Source organism: Cavia porcellus, unplaced genomic scaffold (genome assembly GCF_034190915.1).
Source record: "Cavia porcellus strain 051 isolate PalLab524CR breed Dunkin Hartley unplaced genomic scaffold, mCavPor4.1 scaffold_15, whole genome shotgun sequence".
Taxonomy (NCBI): Eukaryota; Metazoa; Chordata; class Mammalia; order Rodentia; family Caviidae; genus Cavia; species Cavia porcellus.
Genome location: NW_026947498.1, coordinates 52099838 through 52123096, shown reverse-complemented (window position 1 = coordinate 52123096; position 23259 = coordinate 52099838). Strand labels below are relative to the sequence as shown.

Below are 23259 nucleotides of genomic sequence, written 5' to 3'. Positions count from 1 at the left end.
AACCAGAAAAAAGCAGAAGAAACAAAAATTTGAATTTTTAGTTGATCATACTCTTCCCTAAACAAAAAGCACATTACTTCCCAGAATTTTTGCAGTTAAGTTTGGCCATGATTCTAAATTCTGGCTTGAACTGTTTAGTAGAAGTATTTGTAGGAATTATCTAAAGGGTATTTAAAGGAAACAGAATCTGCTGGAAACGTAATTTGTCCTTCGGACTCTTTTTCTTAGCTTTTAGTCTGAAAATTCATGGGATATGAGGTGATTTGGAAGGCAGAAACCAGATACAATACAGAGAACAGAACTTGAGTCTTTGAGAAAATTATGGAGCCACAATATTTATCTGTAATTATTATATTCAGATTTTTTTCTACATGTAAGAGAAATAAGGTTGTATTTTGTTTGTCATTGTTAGTTCTGTTGTCATTTACCATGCATCCCAGTTAAACCCAAACTAAAACTTGAGAGTTCAGTTATGATGTCAGTCGAGCCAGTGGATCAACATTTGTCAATACAAACATAATACGTGTTGAAAGAATGAAGGAAAATCTATTTCTTTTACAGAAGAGTGACTCCTTAAACTCTCAGCATGAAGTCTCTTATTGGATTTCATCTCTTGTGCCTCAGTTTTTCCCAGAAGATCTTTACTGCCCTTCATTGCACAGTAACTCACGCTAACAGATGGGGAAGCTATGTTAGTTTCTCAGATACAAGACTTCTGGCTTCTAATTTGAGCTCAGCTGATACTCCTGCTATTCCAAGTAGTCCTGCAACTTAACATAGACTCTAGATGGCTTCGAAAAATAGTTATTTGAGAATAAAGTCTTTCATTATATGGATACACACATATGTGTATATATAATAGACACATAAGCAAGTACATCTCATACTAATACCTGTGTGTATAACAATATGCAGTACATAAAATTTGTATCCATATGATATGCTTTGCACCACAGACCATGCCATTTTCGCATTCTTTCCTCTAAGTTACAAAACGATATAAAGGGAATGGCATGTGCATTAACATGTGTGAAAAGACTATTTGGCTAGTGTTGTCACTATTATGGACACATGAATATGAATAACACAATTATATTCTCTTAAGTTACTGTTATGAGCAGAAAACCTTCTCAACATAATTCACTCTTTTTGAAATTATTTAAAGATGACCCAACACACTTCTTTGTGTGTGTGTGGTTTGCAGTTAGTAAAGATAGCCACTAATCTCATGAGTAAGGGAGATAAGGGTGGGTGGGATAGGCCATTGCTTTTGTATATAAACACAGAGTAAAGATTGGAAACTGTTCCTTAATTATTGGTGAAGAAGTAACGCCATGCAAGTAAACTTACTTACTGAACTACATTTTTGAACCTGGCTGGTTGCAAAGAGCACATTTGATCTTTTTTTCCTCAAATGAAAATCTTAACCATCCAAATACAGGACTGCAGAACAAAGCATGTTTGTAATAACTCAGGAAACTCTAAAGTAATAATCACATTATTAAAATGCTTATTTACTAAAAAGTAGAACCACGGAGAAACTAGAAGGCTACCCAGTTAGAACAAGATTAGGAACACTTTTTTTAAAAAAAAAAATCGGTACTGGGGATCGAACTCATGACGGCCATCTTGCTTGCAAGGCAGGTGCTTATGCCACTGAGCTAAATCCCCAGCCCCAATTAGGAACACTTGAAAAAATTATGCAAAATGTAACACTGAGAAGCCCAACGTGGAAAATATATTCAACAGTCTCAACTGTAGTGGAAAACAAGTTCCGAACCGTGGAATTTCAGGGAGATGTTGATATCATATGTGATAGTACTGAAATTAAAAAAAATGAAGGGTGTTTGTTTAACATATCATCTTCTGGCACAGTAGCTTTTTCATCTTAAAAGTAGCCAGATGTGCACGTTTTTATAGATAAAAAGGAAGGAGCCACAGAAAGATTAAAAAGACTGGAAGAGAATAGGAGCAGATATGAAGTAGCTACTAAAACAGACAGAAATCTATGGATGGCGGCTGGGGATTTAGCTCAGCGGCATAAGTGCCTGCCTTGCAAGCAGGCAGTCACAAGCTCGATTGCTGGTACCGATAAAAAGGAAAAAAGGCCAAAAAAAAAAAAAAAAAATCTATGGGTAGTAAAGACGACTCAGAGTTTGCTTCAATTATTTATGCAGAAACTTGTACTGAACAACAACAAAAAACTACATATATTACTATTTGCCATTGTCTGGTACTTTTACTGCCTTGGCTTGCTTAGCAGAGACTAGTTGGCCAGCGCTGTCAACTATTTGCCTTTTTCATTAACCCGATGTTTGATTTGGAATCTTTCTAGAACTAATAGTAAAAAGGAAACACTAAGAAATTTAGGAAGTTTTAGTTGGCAGGTAGGTTTTACCCTAGTCTACACTAGGTGAGGTTTATACTTCATTTTCGAGGTTTGGGGACTATTGCTCCTGTTTTCATAGGCAACAAGAAACTATCTTAGTTCTGTCTGGCTGCTGTCCTGAGTTGAGGAGCTTGGCAGCCCTAGGGGGATGAATTTCTTAATTCTGGGACTAGCCCAGAATAGAGAAGCAACACCCTTCCAACCACTACTCTGTTGCTATGAAACAAAAGACTAGGAAGGTGCGCGGAGCAGGAAGTCCCGCCTTTGAGCTCCAGTTGGCTCCGGCTCCAGCTCCCTGCACTCACGCCTACCTGCCCGCCCCTCATTGGTTAACTCCCTACTGCCTAGCTACTCTACTTCCATTTCCTTTCCCTTTTCCACTGTGATTCCCACGCAGTCTAGGTCTGTTTCTCTCCGAGTCCCTCTGTATTTGGGACCTGAGACGCGTGGGCCTTCCTTTGGGGCCATTGTGTACTGTAGAGGACGTGGACCCGGTGGTAGCGCCAGGAGGGCGGGCGCCTCTCGACCATTGGCGTTGCTGGCTGTCGAGCAGCGCCTGGGCGCGCCGGATTGGTCGGCTGGCGTGGGGCCTCGCCCTCGGCCCCGCCCCGTGCCCGTCTCTGTGTATGTTACAGGGGTGGGGTGGCCAGCGAGTGGTCTCCTCCTCCAGCTCGTGCAGCGGCGGCCTCCCCGCGAGTCGGGCGGGAGGCGAGAGCGGGCGTGGATTCTTCTTGACGGTAATTCTTGCGTTTGCACGTCTCGGTGGCCTCTGCTCTAAGCTGCTCTTTTCCCGGGAGTGTGCTATCACCGCGATTACACATTCCTCACTCGGGTTCCCCAGTGCTCCAGGTTGCGTGCGTGTGGAGTGGGACCCGCGCACACGCGTGGCCCCGGGCAGCCTGGGGGGCGCCGGCGGCGCCCCGCGGCCCTGGGCAGCCCAGCGCAGCCGCGGAGGGAGAGGAGACAGCCTGGCTTCCAGCTGCTCTGGTCGCCGCCGTCCACAGTTCGAAGTGAGGGGTTTAAAGACCGGAACCGGACTGGCCGAGCCGGGGAGGTGGAGGAGAAGGAGGGAGAGGAAGACACGCGGGGCTGGGATTGCTGACGCCGGGGGCGCCGAGCCCGGGGCGCGCGGGGCTGGGGCGCTGGGTCCGCTCTCCTCGCGTCCGTCTGTCCGTCCCTTCTTCCTCCCTCACCAGCCGAGATCCCCGAGGGGCAGAGACGCTCTGAAGCAAAGCTTTGGGTTTCCTGCATCCCCCTAGGCTGAGACGAGAAGCGAGAAGCCGAAAAAAAGTGAACTCAGCTTTGGGTGCCCGCTCTTGTCAGTGTCTCAGCCTCTTCTCCAAAATGAGCTGTTTGTGGGTTGACTTAGCTCTTAGGAGTTAACTACTCATCGCATCGGTTAAAAGAATCCTGTGTTGTGTGTCCCTGCTTGGTGGTTTTTGCGGGGGAAATCCAAGTCCTACGCCTTTGTTGACCACAGACGTGTCCCTTATGCTTGTGAAGAACACTTTACGTTCATATAGTAACTCGCGAAATCCTCCAGGGTGGAAGGGAGGATCCCAAGCGAGGCTCCCCAATGTATTCTAGGGGTTACAGTTAGATTAGGAGGAGAGCAGGAGAACAGTGTGTGCTTATCTAGTGGAGGAAACCTATAGCAGTTGTTTTTTGTTGTGATGAGTTGGCTCTTAAGTTAAGCTTTTGGCTGTTTGAAACATGAGAGGGGTGAATCTTTAACTCTTAGAGTTGTAAACCCAAATCTATGAACGCTGCTCCTAACCTAATTTTGTGTAAGGTTGGAGAATGTAACTTCGCATAGTTATTAAAAAGTTCAGTCTCGGACTGTTGGTTTTGTGGTGGGTACAAGTTAACTTACTCTGTTTTTTGTTGGATAGATGTTTTCATAGCCAACTAAATTTTCTTTTGTATTTAATTTACCTTTAAAGCTGTAAAAGTCCAGATGGCAAATTCTATGAATGGCAGAAATCCTGGTGGTCGAGGAGGAAACCCTAGAAAAGGCCGAATTTTGGGTATTATTGATGCTATTCAGGATGCAGTTGGTCCCCCCAAACAAGCTGCAGCTGATCGCAAAACTGTGGAGAAAACTTGGAAACTCATGGACAAAGTGGTGAGTTTTGATTGCACTTGTGTATAGCCCAATTCACCCTGGCTGTGGTTCCTCCAGGTTTATTTATATATATTCTTAATTCACAATTATTGTCTGATAATCTTTTGATTTATATTACTATTTTTCTTCCACTCACTGCTTTGAAAGGTTGAATTCAGAGCAGACTTGTTTTCTTTTTTAAAATCTTTTATCATGCTCTTAAGGTTCAGAGTTCCTCTATATGACTCAGATATGCAAAGTTTTTATCATTGGCTGGTTTTTGTGGGTGTATGACCATTGTATGGTTTAGAAGTGTTTGTTCAGTCTTATGTGAGGTGCTACTGTTAAGATAAAAACAGACGGTGCAAAAAATAATATGAGAAGGCTGTGATAGAGCCCTTAAAACAATCACATGTGTGATGCTCTGTTGAGAGCACCAAATTAGTCCTCAAGTAAGGAGGCAGTATGAGAATTTCCATTTTCATCTGTGAGAATTCATGTTCATTAAGAAACTTTTTTGTTGTTAATGGTGTAGGTAGAGTTCCTTTTATCTACTATTCCATTTTGAAACAGGAAACCTTGTCAATTGCACATTGTTTATTGTGAAAGGAAAATGTATGTTGGGGGTGTTGGAGCTGAGAGTACAGAAACTTCTGTGGTTTCTGCTACATATGAAACTGTAATTTCACATGGAGAAATCAAATTGGATATCAGTTCTCAGCAAAGTCCAAGTCAAAGGGCAACCCAAATACCATACCGTGGGTCTACTGTAAAACTTGCTGTCAGTACTAAGTAGGATTATGGCATAAATATGATTAACATGTAGCTTGCTGCTTTGGGAAAAAGAATAGTTTTTGCTTTTGAAAAAGTAGCAGTGTCCTGTATTTATTGTTTAACCCTTATGACTTTATTTCATAGATACTTGTGGCTCATTATGAATTTAATCAAGGTAGGACTTTTACTGTCTTTATAACTGCAGAAATGGAAGCTTTAGAAATACTCCATTGAAACAAAGCTTTTGTAAATTGAGGGGAAGAGGAGCTGAAGAGAGGAGAGAGGAATGGGGGAAAAAAGAAGCAAAATACTCCATTGTAGAGATGTGCCAAAGCCTGTGGGATATCATGTGATGGCATTCACCTTTGCTTTGGTTTGTTACTGTGTGCAAATGTAGGCTGCAAAACAAAAACAAAAACACCCTGTCCATAGTATTAGCAATACAGGAAGGTGACAAGATTTACTTTATATTCATTTATCTTTACAGAAAGTACAGATAAGATAGGTGAGTGATGGGCCTGTTACTGTGTAGCCACTGATGTTAAATGCAGAACCAGAGTATTTCTGCCTGATCCATAGCCTTACTTTTGGGATTGAGTGTGACCTATTTAAGCTTCTGCCAATTTATTCAAATTGTTATGTTAAAGTGCTCCAGACAGAATGATGTCATAGTGTCGGAACATTGTAACTGCTTTGGGTCAGGTTTTAGTTTTAGTGTTGGGTACTTAAGAATCAGGAGTGTATTGTTGGAAAAATGCATATATTTGGCAGACAGTACAAGCTCTGCTTGTTTTGCTAAGGTGTGTGTATCTGGAGGTCATTCTCCTTGCCTATCATTACTTGAGGGTGAGAGAACGAGTTGAAGGTTTGCTCTAATTTATCTGTTACATAAGTAGGCAACAACAGATGGATTAGATTTTACAGGGGAGCTTTTACTCTGTATCCACACCCATTCTTTGAGTGGCCAAACTTTGTATTTGTGGTTGAGGATTAGACCATCAAATAAAAATGATTAATACACGAAAATGATAAGCTATAGTTACTGCGAAGTCATTATTGAAATAGTAAAAATGATGTGCCTAATTTTGGTCTGTAACTGGTCTTTAGTATAAATTTTATCCCCTTAGTCATTTCAGCATGAATTATGGTAAAATGCATGATCATTTGGTAGGTGTCATTATTTATTTTATTAACTCTTTTGTGGGTTTAGGTTTAGCTTCTACAGTTGCAGAGCCTGACTCACAAGGAAATCTATTACCCAAAGTCTCCACTTAGTGGGATGTGGGTCCCAGTGTTGGCAAAGGTACATTACATGTGTTTCTCTCTTTTTATCTTCATTATGTGTCAGAGATGAAAGTGGTCAATACAGCTGTGGGGTTTGTGGAAAAAGATCACATAAATTATTATAAAAGAGTTCAGTATGTTTATTTTTCTACCACATGGAAATAAAAAAGACCCTCATGGTACTAATTAGAGAGATACTTTTTTGAAGTGTGCAATTCACAAGCACTCCCACGTGTGTTTATCTTTTCTTATTTGTCTGTGGTGAAGGAAATAGTTGCTAACATCAACATTGTTTGGATGGCTACATCAGGAACTTTATTATTAGTCCCACAGTTAATTCCTTGCTACACTACCTAACTATATATTTTTAAATAAATGCAGTAGCATGAATTTAGCTTGTGAATAATGAAAAACAGCGATTTTCAGGTCTAATTGGTTGTTAGGAAAAGGCAAGGTTAAGTGTAGTTAACATTTTTCTTTTTATGAAGCCTCTGAGAGCAGATCTTGAGCCATAACTACAATGTAATTTATTTTATAAGGGACAGTAAAACAGACAAAATAGACTGTAAAAGAAATTTCTAGTAAGTGTGTAGTGTCACCATCCCTTGTCATGCAGAATTTAAAATGATGAACTGAGATTGCTGTTTGAACTCACTTCTGTTTTCAGAGGGCAGACTCTCTCTCCAGGGTCACTGAGAGTAAGAGAGAGTAAGTTCTCAGTTGTGTTCCTTATACAATGTAGGCTGTTTTGTAACATTAGTACCACAGAGTTAGCCTGTGCATGACGGGAGGAAAGAACAGGAGCATGACCCAAAGGATCCCATCAGTGGATGCATAGACTACTATTCACAGATGTACTTCTAGATTCAAATATGCCCAACATGAAATGTGAAGTTGGTTCCACAGTTAATACAGACACAGGGTTTTTTTTTTTTTTTTTTTTTTTTTTTTTGTACCAGCACCTTGCCTTTGCACTGAACTGCAGAGCTACATCCCTGGCCTCAGTTTCTTAAACAATTAGTGGGCGTGTATTGACAATCAACTATGTTGCTACTCAGTGCCAGTTTCTAGGATACAAAGCTGGCATAGACATGGTTTTGCCCTTGACTTGTAGAGGAACTCAGAGAGCACTTTCATCGGTATGCACATAAAGGGATACTTACTATGTGCTGTGGAGATGGCTGTAATATGGATTCAAAACAAAGTGTAGTGGGGGTGGAGGAGAGAACAGCCTTGTTTTCCTGGTTTTCCACGGTTCAGTTTTCTGTCTTGAGTTTGTTGGGCATTGCCTTTTAGGGACAGCATTATTAGCCCCTTGTTGGAAATGTGGAGGTGAGGGTAAGGAAATGATTGGTAATCAGTATGGTTGAAATCATAATTTATTAATATGAGGTTTCTGAGTGTGGTTTTCACAAGAGTTAGTCAGGTGATTGAAGATAGAAAAAAAATTTTCCATCTATTAGATGCTAAATGTACTGAATGTGTATTTCTCGAGAAATTAGAAAATAATTAATTCATGCTAAAGAGCAAAGCAAGTTGAGCACTTCCCTACATTTTTGTCTTGCTGTCCTTGTCATTTATTTGAAATTACATTACAGTGAGTTTTAAAAGCGTTTAAAAAATGATGATGCCAAATAGCCTTTTCCTGCCTTTTACCATTAGTAGTACATTTGTCAAGCTTGAACTATAATTCATTTTCTATAATTTCACTGTGATCAGAATGTACTGTAGAGTGTGTCAATCAAAGATGCTTAGATTACATTAAAAGTGAATTTTAAGTTGAATTCTCAGACCCCTGAAGAATAGTTCCCATGGGATAAAATGTGGGTTTTGAATGCCAGTTATTCGTGTGTTGGTTGGTTTTTTTGAGTATCTTACCTTCTTAGGTCTTTGAAACAGGGAATAACATTAACTGTGTTATTACTCTGTATTTCCTTTTCCTCACTGAGAGTATTGTGCCTGAGCAGAATCCCGGGTCCTAGTAGGCTTGGATAGGGGATAATACCATAGCATATAAAGTGTGTGGGTCATTTTGCTTATTACTCGAATAAATTTTTACTGCTTATTTACTGAAATAAATTTACTCTGCGACAATGAAATGATCCCAAAGTTTACCACTTGTAATTTAGAAAAAGCTTTATTTCAATGATTTAAAAGAATCTTTCTAAGAGTTACTTTGGTTTACCTGTGATAAAAAAATTATGCATATAATGAAGACTTTAACTAGTAATCTTTTAACTCTTACAGTTTTTATTGTATATATTTTGAGCATTTCTTTTTTTTTTTTTCAAAAGTTGCTTTGTATACTGTCTTTTGACCTCCTTATTCATTGGTCAGATCCCAAATATGGAAAGGCATGCACTTTTAAATAAATATACCACAGAACTGAATATAATATTGTATTAATAAAGTGCTGTTCTGTAGTGCATGGTAGAGGTGAATGTTGCTTTGTGAGAACGGGTGCAGAATAAACCACTGAGAGGGTTCTAATGAGCGGTTCTTAAAGGATAGTTTGGACTTCAGTGAAGTGGAGGGCATGTTACCCTGAAGAAATGTTGGGAAATTGTTGAGAGCGAAGGTAAATGAGAGGATTAGAGGTTCGGAATGCTTTGTTGAAGAACTTAAACCTAATTTATTTAATAGGATGGCAACCACTGACCGAAGAAAGGAGAAGAAAAATCAGGGTTATTCCTTGTTGTAGTACTTGTTAGGAGAAAAGAAAATGAACGCAGGCTTAATGATCAAGAGGAATTAAAGCAGTCTGAGCAGGAGAGAGTAACAGTTGGCTTAGAGAATTGACAGCAGGTATGGAACAATGTTGGCTCACAGGTGAAAGGCATTTTGGAGGTAAAACTCTGCAGGTCCTGTGAGCCCTCACCATCAGAGAATGAAAGAGAAGGTGAAGTAGTGAAAGTAGCTCTTGAGGTTTTCAGCCCGGTCGACTTTGAAGGCAGTGATGCCCTTAATGAGATGCGAGGGGAGGAAGGAAAAGAGGAAGCTTGGGGCTTGATGTCTACGCTTGTTTTGGCCATGCTGAGTCTGATCTCCCAGGGTGAAATACATTTGGAAGTCAGAAAATTGAGCGTGCAGTTCCAGAGAGAAATTTCTGACACTGCAGAAGAAAGCCAAAAGTTAGAAAATCAAAAATTTTTTGGACCATGGGGATATTATTAGATGACAATTGATGAAAGAGAATCCTATAAAGAATAGAGAAGAAAGAGGAAGAAAAAGAATTGGAATATGTTGAGTTCCTAGGTGGAGCTTTTTTAAGAAGAGGAGATTCAAGTTCAAAAAACCAAAGTACATGTAGAGAAAACCATACAAGGCGAACAGCTAGGAACTCATTTCATGATTGGGGGTCATTGTTGACCCTTACAGAACTGCACAGCTGTGATGAGGCTTAGATTAAAACAAGTATGTGGATTATTTAAAAATTGTAGAATTGTAACACCTGATAAAAGGGAGCAACATTTTGATAGGTTGAGAATTTACAGGAGACTGAAATGAACTTGAGGTTGAATGGGTTTTTGTTTGTGCCTGTGGGCATGCTTGATAAGATAGTGTCAGGATGATGAGAGGGGCTGTAGCTAGAGAATGAATGATTTAAGATGTAAAAGAAGTACCTGAAGAAGTGGCATTCAAGATTACAAAGGGGGCTAGGGATTTAGTTCAGTGGCGTAAGCACCTCCCTTGCAAGTAGAGGGTCATGAGTTCGATCCCCAGTACCATAAAAAGGAAAAAAAAAAAAAAAAAAAAAAAAAAGAAAAAAAAAACCATTACAAAGGAGGGCAGGAAAAGTTAGGAACAAGTAGATACCGATGACTTCCACTTAGAAGTCAGATAGAAAGGGAATCTATGAGGAAGATTGGAGGGAATTTACACATTTTATGTTACTTTGTCAAGGAGTAATTTAAGACAAAATTTATAATATGTAAACCATGTTTTAAAGTTGTATTTCATAGAATAAACAATATATATTTCAACCAATCTTACAGCAGTTAAGTCAGTAAATAAGTAACAAATTAAAAATAGAAATCTGTTCTCAGCTTTTATTTTAAGGTCATCTTAAATTTTTTTTTTAGACTTTAACATGCCTTCACTGCTGTTTTTATGTACGATGCTTTGGCGTATTTGAAATTTTTTAAAAACATAGTATTGTAGAGTGCTAAAATGTTTCCTAGTAGTAAAAAATGCATTTTGATAACATTCAAGTAAATTTTATGGTTTTTCAACATGGTAATATTTAAGTATTTGCTAAGCTCACTCAGACTGTCTTTAATACCAATTTAAAAAGTAGTTCTTAATGTTTAGCTTTGAAAGGATTGGATATTTCCCTCAGTCTTTTGCCTTTTGGAGAGTCTTTGCATGTCAGCTGATAGAATGGCTGCCCTGGAGTTAGACTTTTTACTCAAAACATTCCAGACTTAGAAAAGAGTTTCAGGAAACTTGAAGAATTTTATCTTACAAGACCTTTTAAAAGTCATGATTGCTCAAGAAAGAGGCCAGTCCCCGTTACGTCATTCTTACACCGTTATAAAAAGTCTGTAGGAATTTTGCCTTTTTGTGATGGCGTGTAAAATACAGAAGTAAGTACCAGTAACAAATACTGGAGAGGCTGGTGAGGGTGTGTGGGGAAGGAGAGCTTCTTTATAGTTGGTATGACTGAAAACTGGTACAACCACTATGGAAATGAATCTGGAAATTCCACAAAAAAAACTAAAACTAAGTCTTGGACCCAGCTGTTCCCCTTAGGGGTGTCTTTCCCAATAAGGCAAAGACCTCAGTAGTGATTTCTGCATATTCATGTTAATAGCATTATTTGTAGTAGAGAAATCTTTGAAATATTCTATATGTCGATCAATGTGAAGAAACAAAACAATTATTTATATACAATGCAGTACTACTGTGCCAATAAAAATAGGGTAAACTTGAGTCAGTTGTAGGCGTATGGACGCACCTTGAGACCATAAAGTTAAGTGAAGTAAATTGGACATACAAGCCATATATAATACCATACATATTACATGGTTTCTCTTTTATGAGAAAATATATACAATGTAAAGTAAAAGAATAGGAACAATGAAACCAAAAATTATAGTAATCCAAATAGCCAATGTATCTAAAAGTGTACCTTGATTTAGTGTAATTGTCTTAAGTGTATATATATTTTAACCTTTTAAACTTGTTTGTATGTATGATAATTAATTTTTAAAAAATTTATAAATAAATCTGACGCTGACCAAAAAAGGGTGGGGGAAGGGAAAAAAAAAAAAAAGACTTGAGATGTGTTATGTACCTGTACCAATTCCTCACAGTAAATGTGTCCTATACTGCAAATGTGTACTAATAAAAGTGATTGCTGACTAGGTTCTGGCATTGCACAGAGTACCTTGGGATTCATCTTCTAAGAATTATAATGCCTTACAAACTTCCCAGAAGAAGAATTCTACCCAGGGTTGTAGTTAGTAACTGGCAGGGGCAGATCCTGAGTTTGCTTGATTCCAATGTCTGTATTTCTAGTATGAAAAGAGTTAAGCACACTGCTCCGTGGAATATGAATCTTTCTCTTTCCATAGAAAGTAAACTTTTCTTTTTCTTTCTTTTTTTTTTTTTTTTTTTTTGGTACTGGCGATCGAACTCACGACTTTGCACTTGCCAGGCAGGTGCTTGTGCTGCTGAGCTAAACACCCGACCCCAAAAGTAAACTTTTAAAAAGGATATTTACCACTTAATATTTGATATTATCAAATTTTTCTCTGAAGTTTGTTCTCTATAAAGAGGTTTATTCACAGATGACATGGGTATTCTATTTGTGTATTTCTTATGAAAAGTCTTTATTTTGTTCCTCACCTTTCCATCTCTTCTCCTCAGTCACTTCTGCTTTATGCAGTGAGAAAGGTAAACCAAGAGGAAAAGAGACTTGCACTCCGAAGTTGCCTTTTCATTTGGAAGAAACATAATGAATAGTTGAGTACCTCGCTGATATTTTAATTATAACTGTTTGATTTGCTAGTGCTTATTCTTATGTCAGGCTTCAGCGAGAATCATAAAGGAGTAGGTAGTTTTCTCCAAGTCCTACCATAACTAATAATTGAACTCATGTTCATTATATGACATGAGCAACTTTACATGCTAACTTTGTTTGGCTTAGTTCATACTATTTAACAAGCTGTATTATTTATACTTTTTTACATGTTTTGGATGTTGTGTGTTTTTATATACTTAGTGAGTTGTTGAATCAAAATGAAGAGAACCTAAGGCATGTTTAGATACTTTTTGTTATGACATACTGTGTATGTGTGTGTATGGTGCTGGGGATATTAAACACATGATCTTGTACATGATAGGCAAATTCTCTACCACTCAGTCACATCTCTACTTCTTTATAATTAAGATTATATGTTTATGTAGTTGGAGCAAGAAACCTCTGATAGCATTTATAGCAGGAGCAGAAGGCTTTTCATTTTGTCTTTTTAAAAAATGAGCTATTCTGGGGCTGGGGATTTAGCTCAGTGTGGTGTACCTGCCTAAATCCCCAGTCCCAAAATATGAGACCCAGGATTTGCTCCCTAGCACTACAAAGAAATGAAAAAAAAAAAAAAAAGCTAAATAAAATATAACAATAAAATAAAGATTTGGTGCTGGGGATGTAGCTCAGTGGCACAGTGTCTGCCTGGCAAGTTCAAGGCCATAAGTTTGATTCCGGGTACAAAAAAAAAAATTTCATTTTGAGAGTGTGAAACTTACTATAGCCAAGTGGTGCATGAAATGAAATGTGTCGGAATGCAAATCTGTTGCAGTATAGACACTGTTCTTTAAGTTACATTTTCTATTGTAAAATTTCTTTCATATTAGAAACTGGTTTGAACCTTTTTTGCAAGGAGTATGTTAATTGATGTAATACTTCTTTATTATCTTTGCGCCAGAAATTTTAATTAAGGCACAGCCAGAAGTCTCTGTAAATGCAAGATTATTCTAAGATTTGAAAATTCCTGTTTTTATATCTGTACCTTTGCTTTGATATGGTGGAATGTGTGTGTGTGTGTGTGTACACCTATGCGCTTTGTGTATGAATAGTTATAAATTTATTGAAATATGTATGTACTATATGTATGTTAAACATACATTCTTATATATTTGAAACAATGCAGAGTTTGTATGCAGAGAGGGAGTATCTTAAATTTTTACAAATATATAAGTAATACATGCAGAAGTCCCTTGTGTGATGGAGTGAGTGACTGATTCTGAAGTCCAAACATCGAGGTTGTGAGCAGTAACCATACTTGCTTGAATTTGTTTTTAGCACAATCTTGTCACGTCAAAATGAAGAAGCTACCTTTCATGACTTCCAACATCTGCTTTAGGACTTCAAAATCCATGGAGTCAGTGACTCTAATGGAATGTTCAGTCTAATTCTGGTGTAGTTTTTGCCAGAATTAGTTAAAAAAAAAAGGCAAGTTATATGTTCAAAAAAGTTCATTGTTAATATAACATGACTGCATATTGATTTCTTTGTGTGAGCTCTTCTGTGTGGGGACCGATTTGCATTTTAGGGAGCAGCTAGATAGTTCTAGCAGTGGTCTAAATCATTTGAATCTGAACTTCAACCTTGTGGTTAGTTTGATTTTTCTCTTTAATATACTGTTTTTGGAAAGACATCTTTAATTTTCCTGGATTTTGTAGTTCCTTGGACATAGCAGATACTCCATAAATATTTATTGAATGGAATTGAATTTGACTTGCTGGAAATCATAGTCCTGGTGTAAGGTTTTTCATTTTCAGCAGAAGGTGTTACAAATTACAGGACTTACTCGTAATCCAGTCGATGAACTGTGTGCAATAGTTCAGTACTGTGCTTTGCACTTGGAAATGTGTAGCCTACAAAGCCTTGATGAACTGACGCCCGCTTATTTAGGTTTCCTGCACAACTTACCCACAGCCTTGCTCTGGGTTTACTGCTTGGCCTAGTACATTTTTGTTTTGTAATTTTAGTTGTGTTTTTATTGATGCTCTTGTAAATATGAGTAAAATGCTTTTTATTTCCTACGGCATTTCATAATCTCCTCCCTCATAGCCCAAAATTATCCTATAAATACTTTCCTAAGCCGCCAGGCTTTCCTACTGGCCAGCTCCTTGAGAGCAGGTCTGTGATTTATTCTTTTCTGTATTCCTGTTGACTGAAACAGTGCCTCGCACATAAACTTGTTGAGTTAAGAAATGGGTCCTGAAGTTTATGTACATTTGCAATTGGAATAAAATTAAAATAGGAATGAGTTTAGAAGTGATCATTAATTATATGCCTAATTCTAATTAAATTGTGATAATGTTAGAAATAGTAGCCTGCAATTTAGAAGATGTAGGCTTTGTGTGTTGGATAAATGATTTTTAATAGTCTTTTAATCTTTGTAGTTCTTAGTTTCCTTATGTAAAATGAATGGATTTGGTAGGCTCTTTGCTGCGATCCCTTAGAGCAACAATTCCATCACTTTTAAGTTAACTATAGAGAACTAGGTTTCTTCTGTAAGACTTTGTAAGGTGGGAAGCATACTCCTCTAGTCATCTATAATTTGTGGCACTAACCTTAGTACCTGGTCCAGAGTAGTTTCTCAAGCAGTTTTACCCAATAAAGTAATACATTTCCGCATGGAATTATAATTTTAAATATAGCAAATGAGAAAAAGCTCACGTAGAGTAGTAAATAAAATATGTATAAAACTTAAAACTATATCTGTCAAAGAATAGTTATTTGTAATATGTTAAAAAAACTTCAGAGACTTTTTATTAATTAGTTAAAAAATTCACCAGAAGAAATGCATTCGACATTACCATGTCCCTTGACTACAAGTTAATAATTTATCAGCCTGTACTGTGTTGTACAAGTACATGTTGGTGAATTAAACTGTGCTGTGGGAAATTAGTGGCAGTGTTCTTGAAATTCGTGTATATTCGTGAGAGTATCTTCTTGTTTAAAGAATTGTAAAACTATATTCTATTTCAAGAGGGATTTTTAAAATCATTGATATTTGGAGCTTCAGTCTTTAGGGCAGAGTAAGCATCCTGATCATATCTATGTATCATAAAGCAGAAAACTTATCAGTCCTTTTAAATTATATTTTATAAATATTGTATATAATTTATAAAATGAGGAGCCATCCTCTTTCCAAGGAGTTGCTTGGAGATCAAAATAATCTTACATTTAAACCAAACCTAAACCTTTGAGCTATCAATTTGAATACTTCCAGTGTTCAAATAGGAAAATAGAGGAAGTAATGCAATTGAACTGTTTATGCAAAATTGTGAGTGTGTGTTTTTCCCCACAATAAATCAACTTTACCTTCTGAGTGTTTATTAGTGTTCTGTGTGCTAAGAAGATACAATATTTAATGTAAAAGTTGGTTATGCTTAATGTAAGAATTTCAGCCAGACATCCCTTTACACACACAAAGGTACAGTGATGTCTTAAAGAAAGATAGTGAGTGTGAGTTCTTTTTTTTCATTTGTTGTTTGCATTTGTGTTCTTGAAATTGTTACAGTTCAGCTCTTTTCCATTTGTCCCAGGGACTTTTACAATTATCCAGGGGAAGACCCATGTTTTGGGAGACTACAAAAAAGAACAGATACAAAATATGGTATGAAAGTGAATTTTCTTGAGAATGAGAAACATTCACTACAAATTACAAATCTTAGAAAACTGATAAATCTTCAAATTACAGTGGAATAATCTGTATTAGTTTTGGAGTATATTTTAGTTTTGATTGTTTTCCACCCACATATGTTGGAAGCCTTCAGTACTACACGATACTTTCATCTTGCTAGCTTTGAATTGGTTCTTTTCATTCAGCATTGTGGGCTTTTGAAGTGTTCCTCAAGATGCTCTTTTGGTATTTTAATTTTAAAAGAATTTTCATTTTATATATTTAAGATACATATGATACTTGTGTGTGTGTATATATATGTGTATATATATATATATATATAAACTATAAATAGTGAAATGGTTATATTCAAACAAAGTAATATGTCTGTTACCTTTTTTTAGAAGGTAAGAACACCTAAATACTATTTTCCTAGCAACTTTTCAGTGTGCAACAAAACATTATTACTTGTCGTCCTCATGCTATATATTAGATACTTAGACCTGCTTACCTACCTACCTACCTGTAATTTTGTACTCCTATCTGTAATTTTTCCCATTTCCTCTCCCTCCCTGCCCCTGGTACTTTGCTCTGTGTTTCTACTTGTGTGACTTAAAAATTTTAGCTTCTATGAATGAGATCATTTAGTGTTTCTTTCTTTGCCTTGCTTGTTTCAGACTGCTGACAGTAATTCAAATATTTACAGAAGTGACCGCCTGCCTTGCATGTTACTTTCTCGAAAGGCAGTATCAGGATTTTATGTCTTGAGTAAGGCATGTTGGTGTAGGCCTGCAATCCCAGCACTTAGGAGGCTGAGGCAAGAAGATTGCTGTGAGTTTGAGGCTAGTCTGAGCTACATAGAGAAATCCTGTCTTAAAAACCAAAACCAAAACAAAAAGTATCTCTAAAAAAACTTCCCATCAGCCAGATGTGAGAAATCATCTTGGCCGCTGCAGTCCCATCCAAGTTTCGAGGTTAAGTATCATAAAGGGAAGTCAGACTGGAAAAGGGCAGAAACTTCAATCCATTGAGTTTAAAATATTTTGCTCTTAAAACTTTTACAAAATATAGATGATCTAGGCTTTTAAAGAAGGCTGTTTACCTGATGATCCAGAAGCTTACTTCTGTTTCTTCTGCTTTCAGTTGTGGATTTAGCCTGTTGTAAAGATGTGTACTATTAACACTATGTATGCACTTGTGCAATTCTTGAAGATTTCATTAAAGAAAAAAGTTTAACTGGAGGGTTCTTGATGTCTTTGTAACAGGGTTAAAAGGAGCTGAGTTTCTGTGTTTACGGCTAAGCACACCAATGTCTAGAAGTGACTTCAGCAACTAGTTGAATTGCTGTCTTTTTCTGTTGGCATAAGGTGTTTTCAGTTCTGCACACAGCCCTGAATGCCCCAGTGGTCAGATACCACCTGATGAATAGTTACGCACTGTGTGTTTATAGGCCTGCTAGACACCACTGAACTACTTAGTAACTCAGTTGTTAAAATTACACCTCTTTGTTCTAATCTTCTGGGGCTGCAGAAACAACATGCTAAAACGTTAATTAGAATCTAGGAGACAGCTTTAAATGTGAGTTCAGTGTAGTAAAATAATGTCCAATTGTAAGACTTTCAACATTTCCTCATTTTTGGTCAAAAAAGACCATGGTGTACTGTGCTGCATATCTAGTGGTTAGTGAATTCTGTGAGGCTCTGCACCGTGAAATATACAAGAGACCATGAACACTTTTGGGACTGAAGATAAGTACGCAGGATAGAAAAGCCTGCATAGGAAGAGAAGAAAATAGAGTTGAGTATGCCAAGACAAATATGAATATTTGCATCTCTTTGGAATCTGGAGTTCATAACTTATGGTCATAATTTATATTACAGAAAATGAAAGGAGCATAATTTCTGTTCGTGTCTCATTTTGCTGTGAAAGGAAATAGTATGGTTCATGTAAAAATATTTTATTTTTGTCTTTGTTTTTAGGTAAGACTGTGTCAAAATCCCAAACTCCAGTTGAAAAACAGCCCACCCTATATACTTGATATTTTACCTGATACTTATCAACACTTGCGACTTATATTGAGTAAATATGATGACAACCAAAAGCTTGCCCAACTGAGCGAGAATGAATACTTTAAAATCTACATTGATAGTCTAATGAAAAAGTCAAAACGAGCAATAAGACTTTTTAAAGAAGGCAAGGAGAGGATGTATGAAGAACAATCTCAAGACAGGTAAGGATATTTCAGATTTTAAAAATTAAAGTAATTTATGTTGCCTTTTGCCTCATACTTAACACAAATGTCACCATGTATTTTCTTTCAAGAAAATGTCTTTTGCTTTATTTACTTTTCACTTTAAATTTTACATAAATTTATGATGATGGCTAGTTCATCAGACATTGTTCTTAATTTTCGAATGGACTTTCATTTTAGCGCAGTTTTAAGTTCACGGAAAAATTGCTCAGAACAGAGTTCACTGTACCCAATCATGCTTACAAGCAGTTTCTCCAGTTCACATCCTGCATTACTGTGGTGTGTTAGAGTTGCTGAGCCAAAATCGGTATCAACTGAGGTCTAGAGGTTGAGTTAGGGTTCACTGTTTTTTGTCTGATGGTTCTGTGGTTCAGAAATGTGTAATGTCATCTTATCTATCATGGCAGCATCAGGCAAAACAGTTTATTGTCTAAAAGTGCCATGTGCTTTATCAGTTCATTGTCCCTCATCAGTGCCTCTCACCTCCTGCAGCCCAGCAGCCTCTGTAGTTTGCCTTCTCCAGATGTTACACTGGGATTCACACAGTTTGTAGCTTACTCAGTCTGACTTCTTTTACTCATTGCATGTTTAAGTGTGTTTTCATAGTTTGATAGCTCATTTGTTTATGTCATTGAATAACAACTCCAAGATCATGGTACAGAAATATAATAAGATGTTTATCCTTACAGGCTTTTAGGGGTGGCCAAAGTTATGGAAACCCAGATATTTATTTAAAAGCTTTCTTTTCTTTGTGATCCTATCATTAATCTAGTAAGAGTAGATTTTTTTAGTATGTGTCTGTAGTACTTATTCAGATTTGGTATCTTTGGAGTTCTTGATGACTCTGTCAAGCAATCCATTAAATTTTACTTTGTAAAGTATTGGTACTCTGTAGATTTAGAAATTGAGCGCTCTAAGAACTGGTAAATTTGCATCCAACTTTTACATCTTCCATAGAAATATGAAACATTTTCTAACTCACGTTTTACAATTACCATTGATTTACAGATTTTTTTTTTAGTTTTGTCTCTTTATGAAGCATTTCAGAGAGACTTCTCTAGATGTTGATTGGGTATGGGTTTTCAATAGGCAATGATAGATCATGTAACATTGGCTGATCATGAGATGGCATCTCTGTATAAATTCTTTGTATTCATGTCTTGTCTTAAGTGTTCATGTGAGTTTTGTTTATTTTTTCCTAAATTCAAACTTAAAACAGAAATTGTTAGTTAATTGAATTTTGCTACTATAAATTTTCCAATGGTGTTCTGTAGCCAGCATTTTTAATGCAAAGCTTATGTTAGGTAATTGTGTTAGTTACTTTTCTTGTTGCTGAGACAAAATAAGCAACACCCACAAATTAGGGGAAAAAGATTTATGTATCTCACCATTTGTAGAGGTTTAAGTCCATAATCAGGGCAGGGTGACTTGGCAGACAGGCCTTGCAGAAGAGAAACAATTCATGGTGGACAGAAAACAGTTCAAGCAAGCAAGCAAGCAATACGCCAACAACCATATCTTTTTCTGTCTCTTATGTTTTATTGAGGCTACTTAGGGGTGGATGGCACTCATATCCTTAATCCTAGGACCCTTGATGCTGGCAGATCAGTCACGCACTCTTGATCCAGCCACCTCTGATAAAGCCCCATCTAAGACCACATGAGACTTTGAGGGTCATCTAAGCACAAACCATAACAGTAATTGTCTGATCATAATTCATAATGGTGGACCATTCTTGGTATAAAGTCATAGACTTATAGTTTGTAGCAATATAGTTGTATGTATTCACTTCTGAGTTCCCTCAGGATTCTAAATGCAAACTGGTGATAAAATGTGCTATTACTATAGAGCGCTCATGCATTTTGCTGTGTTGAACTTCTTAGAATGTTCTCATGGTACTTAGGCAGCAGAGTATATTACTGAGTGGAATGACTCTGCTAAACATGTGAGACACACCAGTTATTGGTAATGTTATAAATTCTCTGCATTTTGCAGATAACTCAGTGTTGTTAGTATCATTAAGCTGTTGTCTTTGTAAGTTTCCTGAAGGACAGTGGTAGTAGAAATAGTAATTTGGAGTTCATTGACCAAACCAGCATTGCCTCAAGTGATGTACTTTACTAGGAAAGTTTTGCTGGTTGAGTAGATGAATCAAGATGTTTAATATTACTGCATCTGTGCTGTACCAATATTAAACTTCTTTCTGCATTTATTTCACTATTAAGTGTAAATGGAAAAAAAGTTCAAGTATTCTGAAACTGGCTCTGTTTTAACTTGATTGCTAAAGAATGTTACCCGAATTACTAAAGCTATTCACCATAAAATTAATTTATATTAAATGTAATAAGTAGAAAAATAAAGGTTAAAAAGTAAATGTCACTCATTATATTTCCTAGTTACTCAGGTCCTGTGAAAGGAGTAAGACAGAAATTATAGTGAGATAAATGCTGAAATAGAGATTTAAGGCACAGTGGAAACCTCTGGTCTTGTGCATGGGCAGAGCGATGATTTCCTGTAGAGGAAACGCATCCCCAAGGCCGCATGCCACCTTTGACTGTTAATAATAAACCTCCTTCTCTTGCATCAGTTTTTCCATATGGTTCTTACCTGTTTATTTATTTATTTTTTAAGTTGAACTTCACATTGAATTTGTGCTTCTTTAGCTGAGAGTTTAAAGCATTCTGAGCTGGCATTTCTGAAAACAGTGATTCATTAATTTCTGGCATATACAAAGTTCGTATGTATGGAAGGGTTAATGCGGTAGTGCATATGTGGAAAAGTCTGTTTGATGTACAGGGACAAGGAGAAACTTTATATTATTGATTTTTGGTGGTGAAAGTCAAAATTGGTGTGAAGATAGCTATTGGTGATATTTGAGGTGCCTTTCTTCTGTCATTTGACTGGAAATTTCATCAGGTAACCATTTTAATAGTGAAATTTATTCCTTCATTAGGAAATTATATATCTATCAGGTGCTCAGCAAGGTGTGGTGGTAGACTCCTGGAGGTGATGGTCATAGGTTATTAGAATTTTCAGAGTGGCTTCAGCAAACAGGGACTGTAACTGCCCAGCCCCCCAAGCCCCCAACAGTTAGTTTTACCACTGAAACAAAACCAGAAGTCAGCTGAGGTACAAAAACATACCTCTGCATTTATCTGCGTGCTATCTGTGAAGAAAATGAAGATTTTAAAAATTTATGCTGGAGAGAAAAACATTAATGTTGTCTTACTAGTATCATTTTAAAGCCCCTTGTTCATTCTTTTATTACACCAGTGTTGCAGAAGATAAATTAGCTCCTAAACAAAATGGGGATATATGTGTGTGGGGATGCATGTTTCACTCAGTGGTCTTCATACTGAAGAAGATTTAAGAGAAAATTATGCCATTATAGAAAACAGTCCTTAGAAAAGCCAGCCTTTATTTGAAATTCAAAACAAAACAACAAAGTAAAGCAAAGCAAAACATTTGGCAAAATGTTCTCCTGTGACCTGGCTGAACAAAGAAAGGTCCTTTTCCCCTTAAAGAAAGATACATCATTGGCATGCTGTTCCTACCTGTGTTGTAATTTATACAATGTGAAGCAGAAATGTTTTGGAACTAATATATTGGGATACATAGTTTTTATTAGACAAGAGGAAGGTAATAAGGGAAAGGGCTGTGACGACAGATAATTGGGGAATAGATATGATAAAAAATATGTTTTGTACTTTGAAACTCTCCTTTCCTCAAAAAATGTGGCACTAGCAAGTATGGCTGGCAAGAATCATGACGTGCAGGAATGGTTGAAGTATGTTACATGCATGTATGAATCTGCCAAAATGAAACTCACTGATCTATATAACCAGTGTGTACTAATAAAGGTGTTAAAAAGATAAACTCTTAGATTTATACAACTATTTAAAAACATGAGATGCTCAAATATGAATAATTATGTGTATATATACACACATTCATTTTTATTAAAAAAACAAAATGGCAAAGCACCCTTCCCCCCCCAAAAAAGGAAAAGAAAAAACCCCAGCAGCTATGAAAAGCACAAAACCACAAACAAACCTGTTTGCTTTCTTCATGTCACTGTGTGGACATTATTGCTTTGCACAGAGAATAATGTGGTGTTAATTAAAATGATTAAATCTTGGTAAACACAAATATGTGTTGATTGCATGGTAATCAAAGTGCCATGATTGAAATTCCTCATGGGTTTTCAATTCTTCATATGCAGAGGTTGTCCTGTATATATGACTTGGGCTTTAAAATATAATTTAAATAATTACTAGACCTCATAATTAATGGCCTTGCTTATGCCACATTAAACATCACATTTTCTCATGGTCAGTTTGGCATGTTGTGAGAAAAAGTGCTGCTTAACTCAGTATAAGAATTTGGACCCAAGAAACTTCCGGGTCCATTTCTTCTCCCATTATTCTTTGCAACTTTTGTCAATTTCTTGATTCTGGTTTACACTTTGCAGTTTTGAAGTTACTTTTGGGCTATTCACGTTATTTTCTTCTAAAACATTTCAGCATGATAAAATGAAGATACCATGTTTTCAGATTTAATGTTGCTGTTGGTACATCAGTGTATTTAATGCTTTTTCAAATCTAGTAGTAGTTTCTAGTACAAATACTGTCTTTACTGTCATACTCGTTATTTGGAACTAAATCTTAAGGAGATTTTTGCATGCCTTCTATTTTATGAAATACCTATTATCTAATGATACTCAGAAAATGGTTTATATTCCTTTAAATAATTTTGCAACTTAAAAATTCCTCAAAACCCAGGACTACAGGTTCCATTTGGCTCAGCTATTCCCTTTCTTGGT

The 23259-nt window shown here is 36.8% G+C and overlaps 1 protein-coding gene across 5 annotated transcripts in view; it reads left to right on the top strand.

The window, feature by feature from the left end:
• The first annotated feature begins 2971 nt into the window (after positions 1 to 2971).
• The window catches only part of Cblb (Cbl proto-oncogene B), a 217242-nt gene continuing 196954 nt past the window's right edge, over positions 2972 to 23259 (top strand). For 2 of the 5 annotated variants that reach the window (XM_063224895.1, XM_003469289.5), the window contains exons 1-3: positions 2972 to 3126; positions 4333 to 4514; positions 18166 to 18416. In XM_063224895.1, the coding sequence (XP_063080965.1) occupies positions 4347 to 4514; positions 18166 to 18416 (419 nt within the window). In that variant the 5' untranslated portion in view covers positions 2972 to 3126; positions 4333 to 4346. Of the gene's footprint in view, positions 3127 to 3375; positions 3400 to 3442; positions 3708 to 3729; positions 4243 to 4332; positions 4515 to 18165; positions 18417 to 23259 lie in introns of those variants that run through there. The other 3 variants (XM_063224893.1, XM_063224892.1, XM_063224894.1) reach the window with 3 other exon arrangements.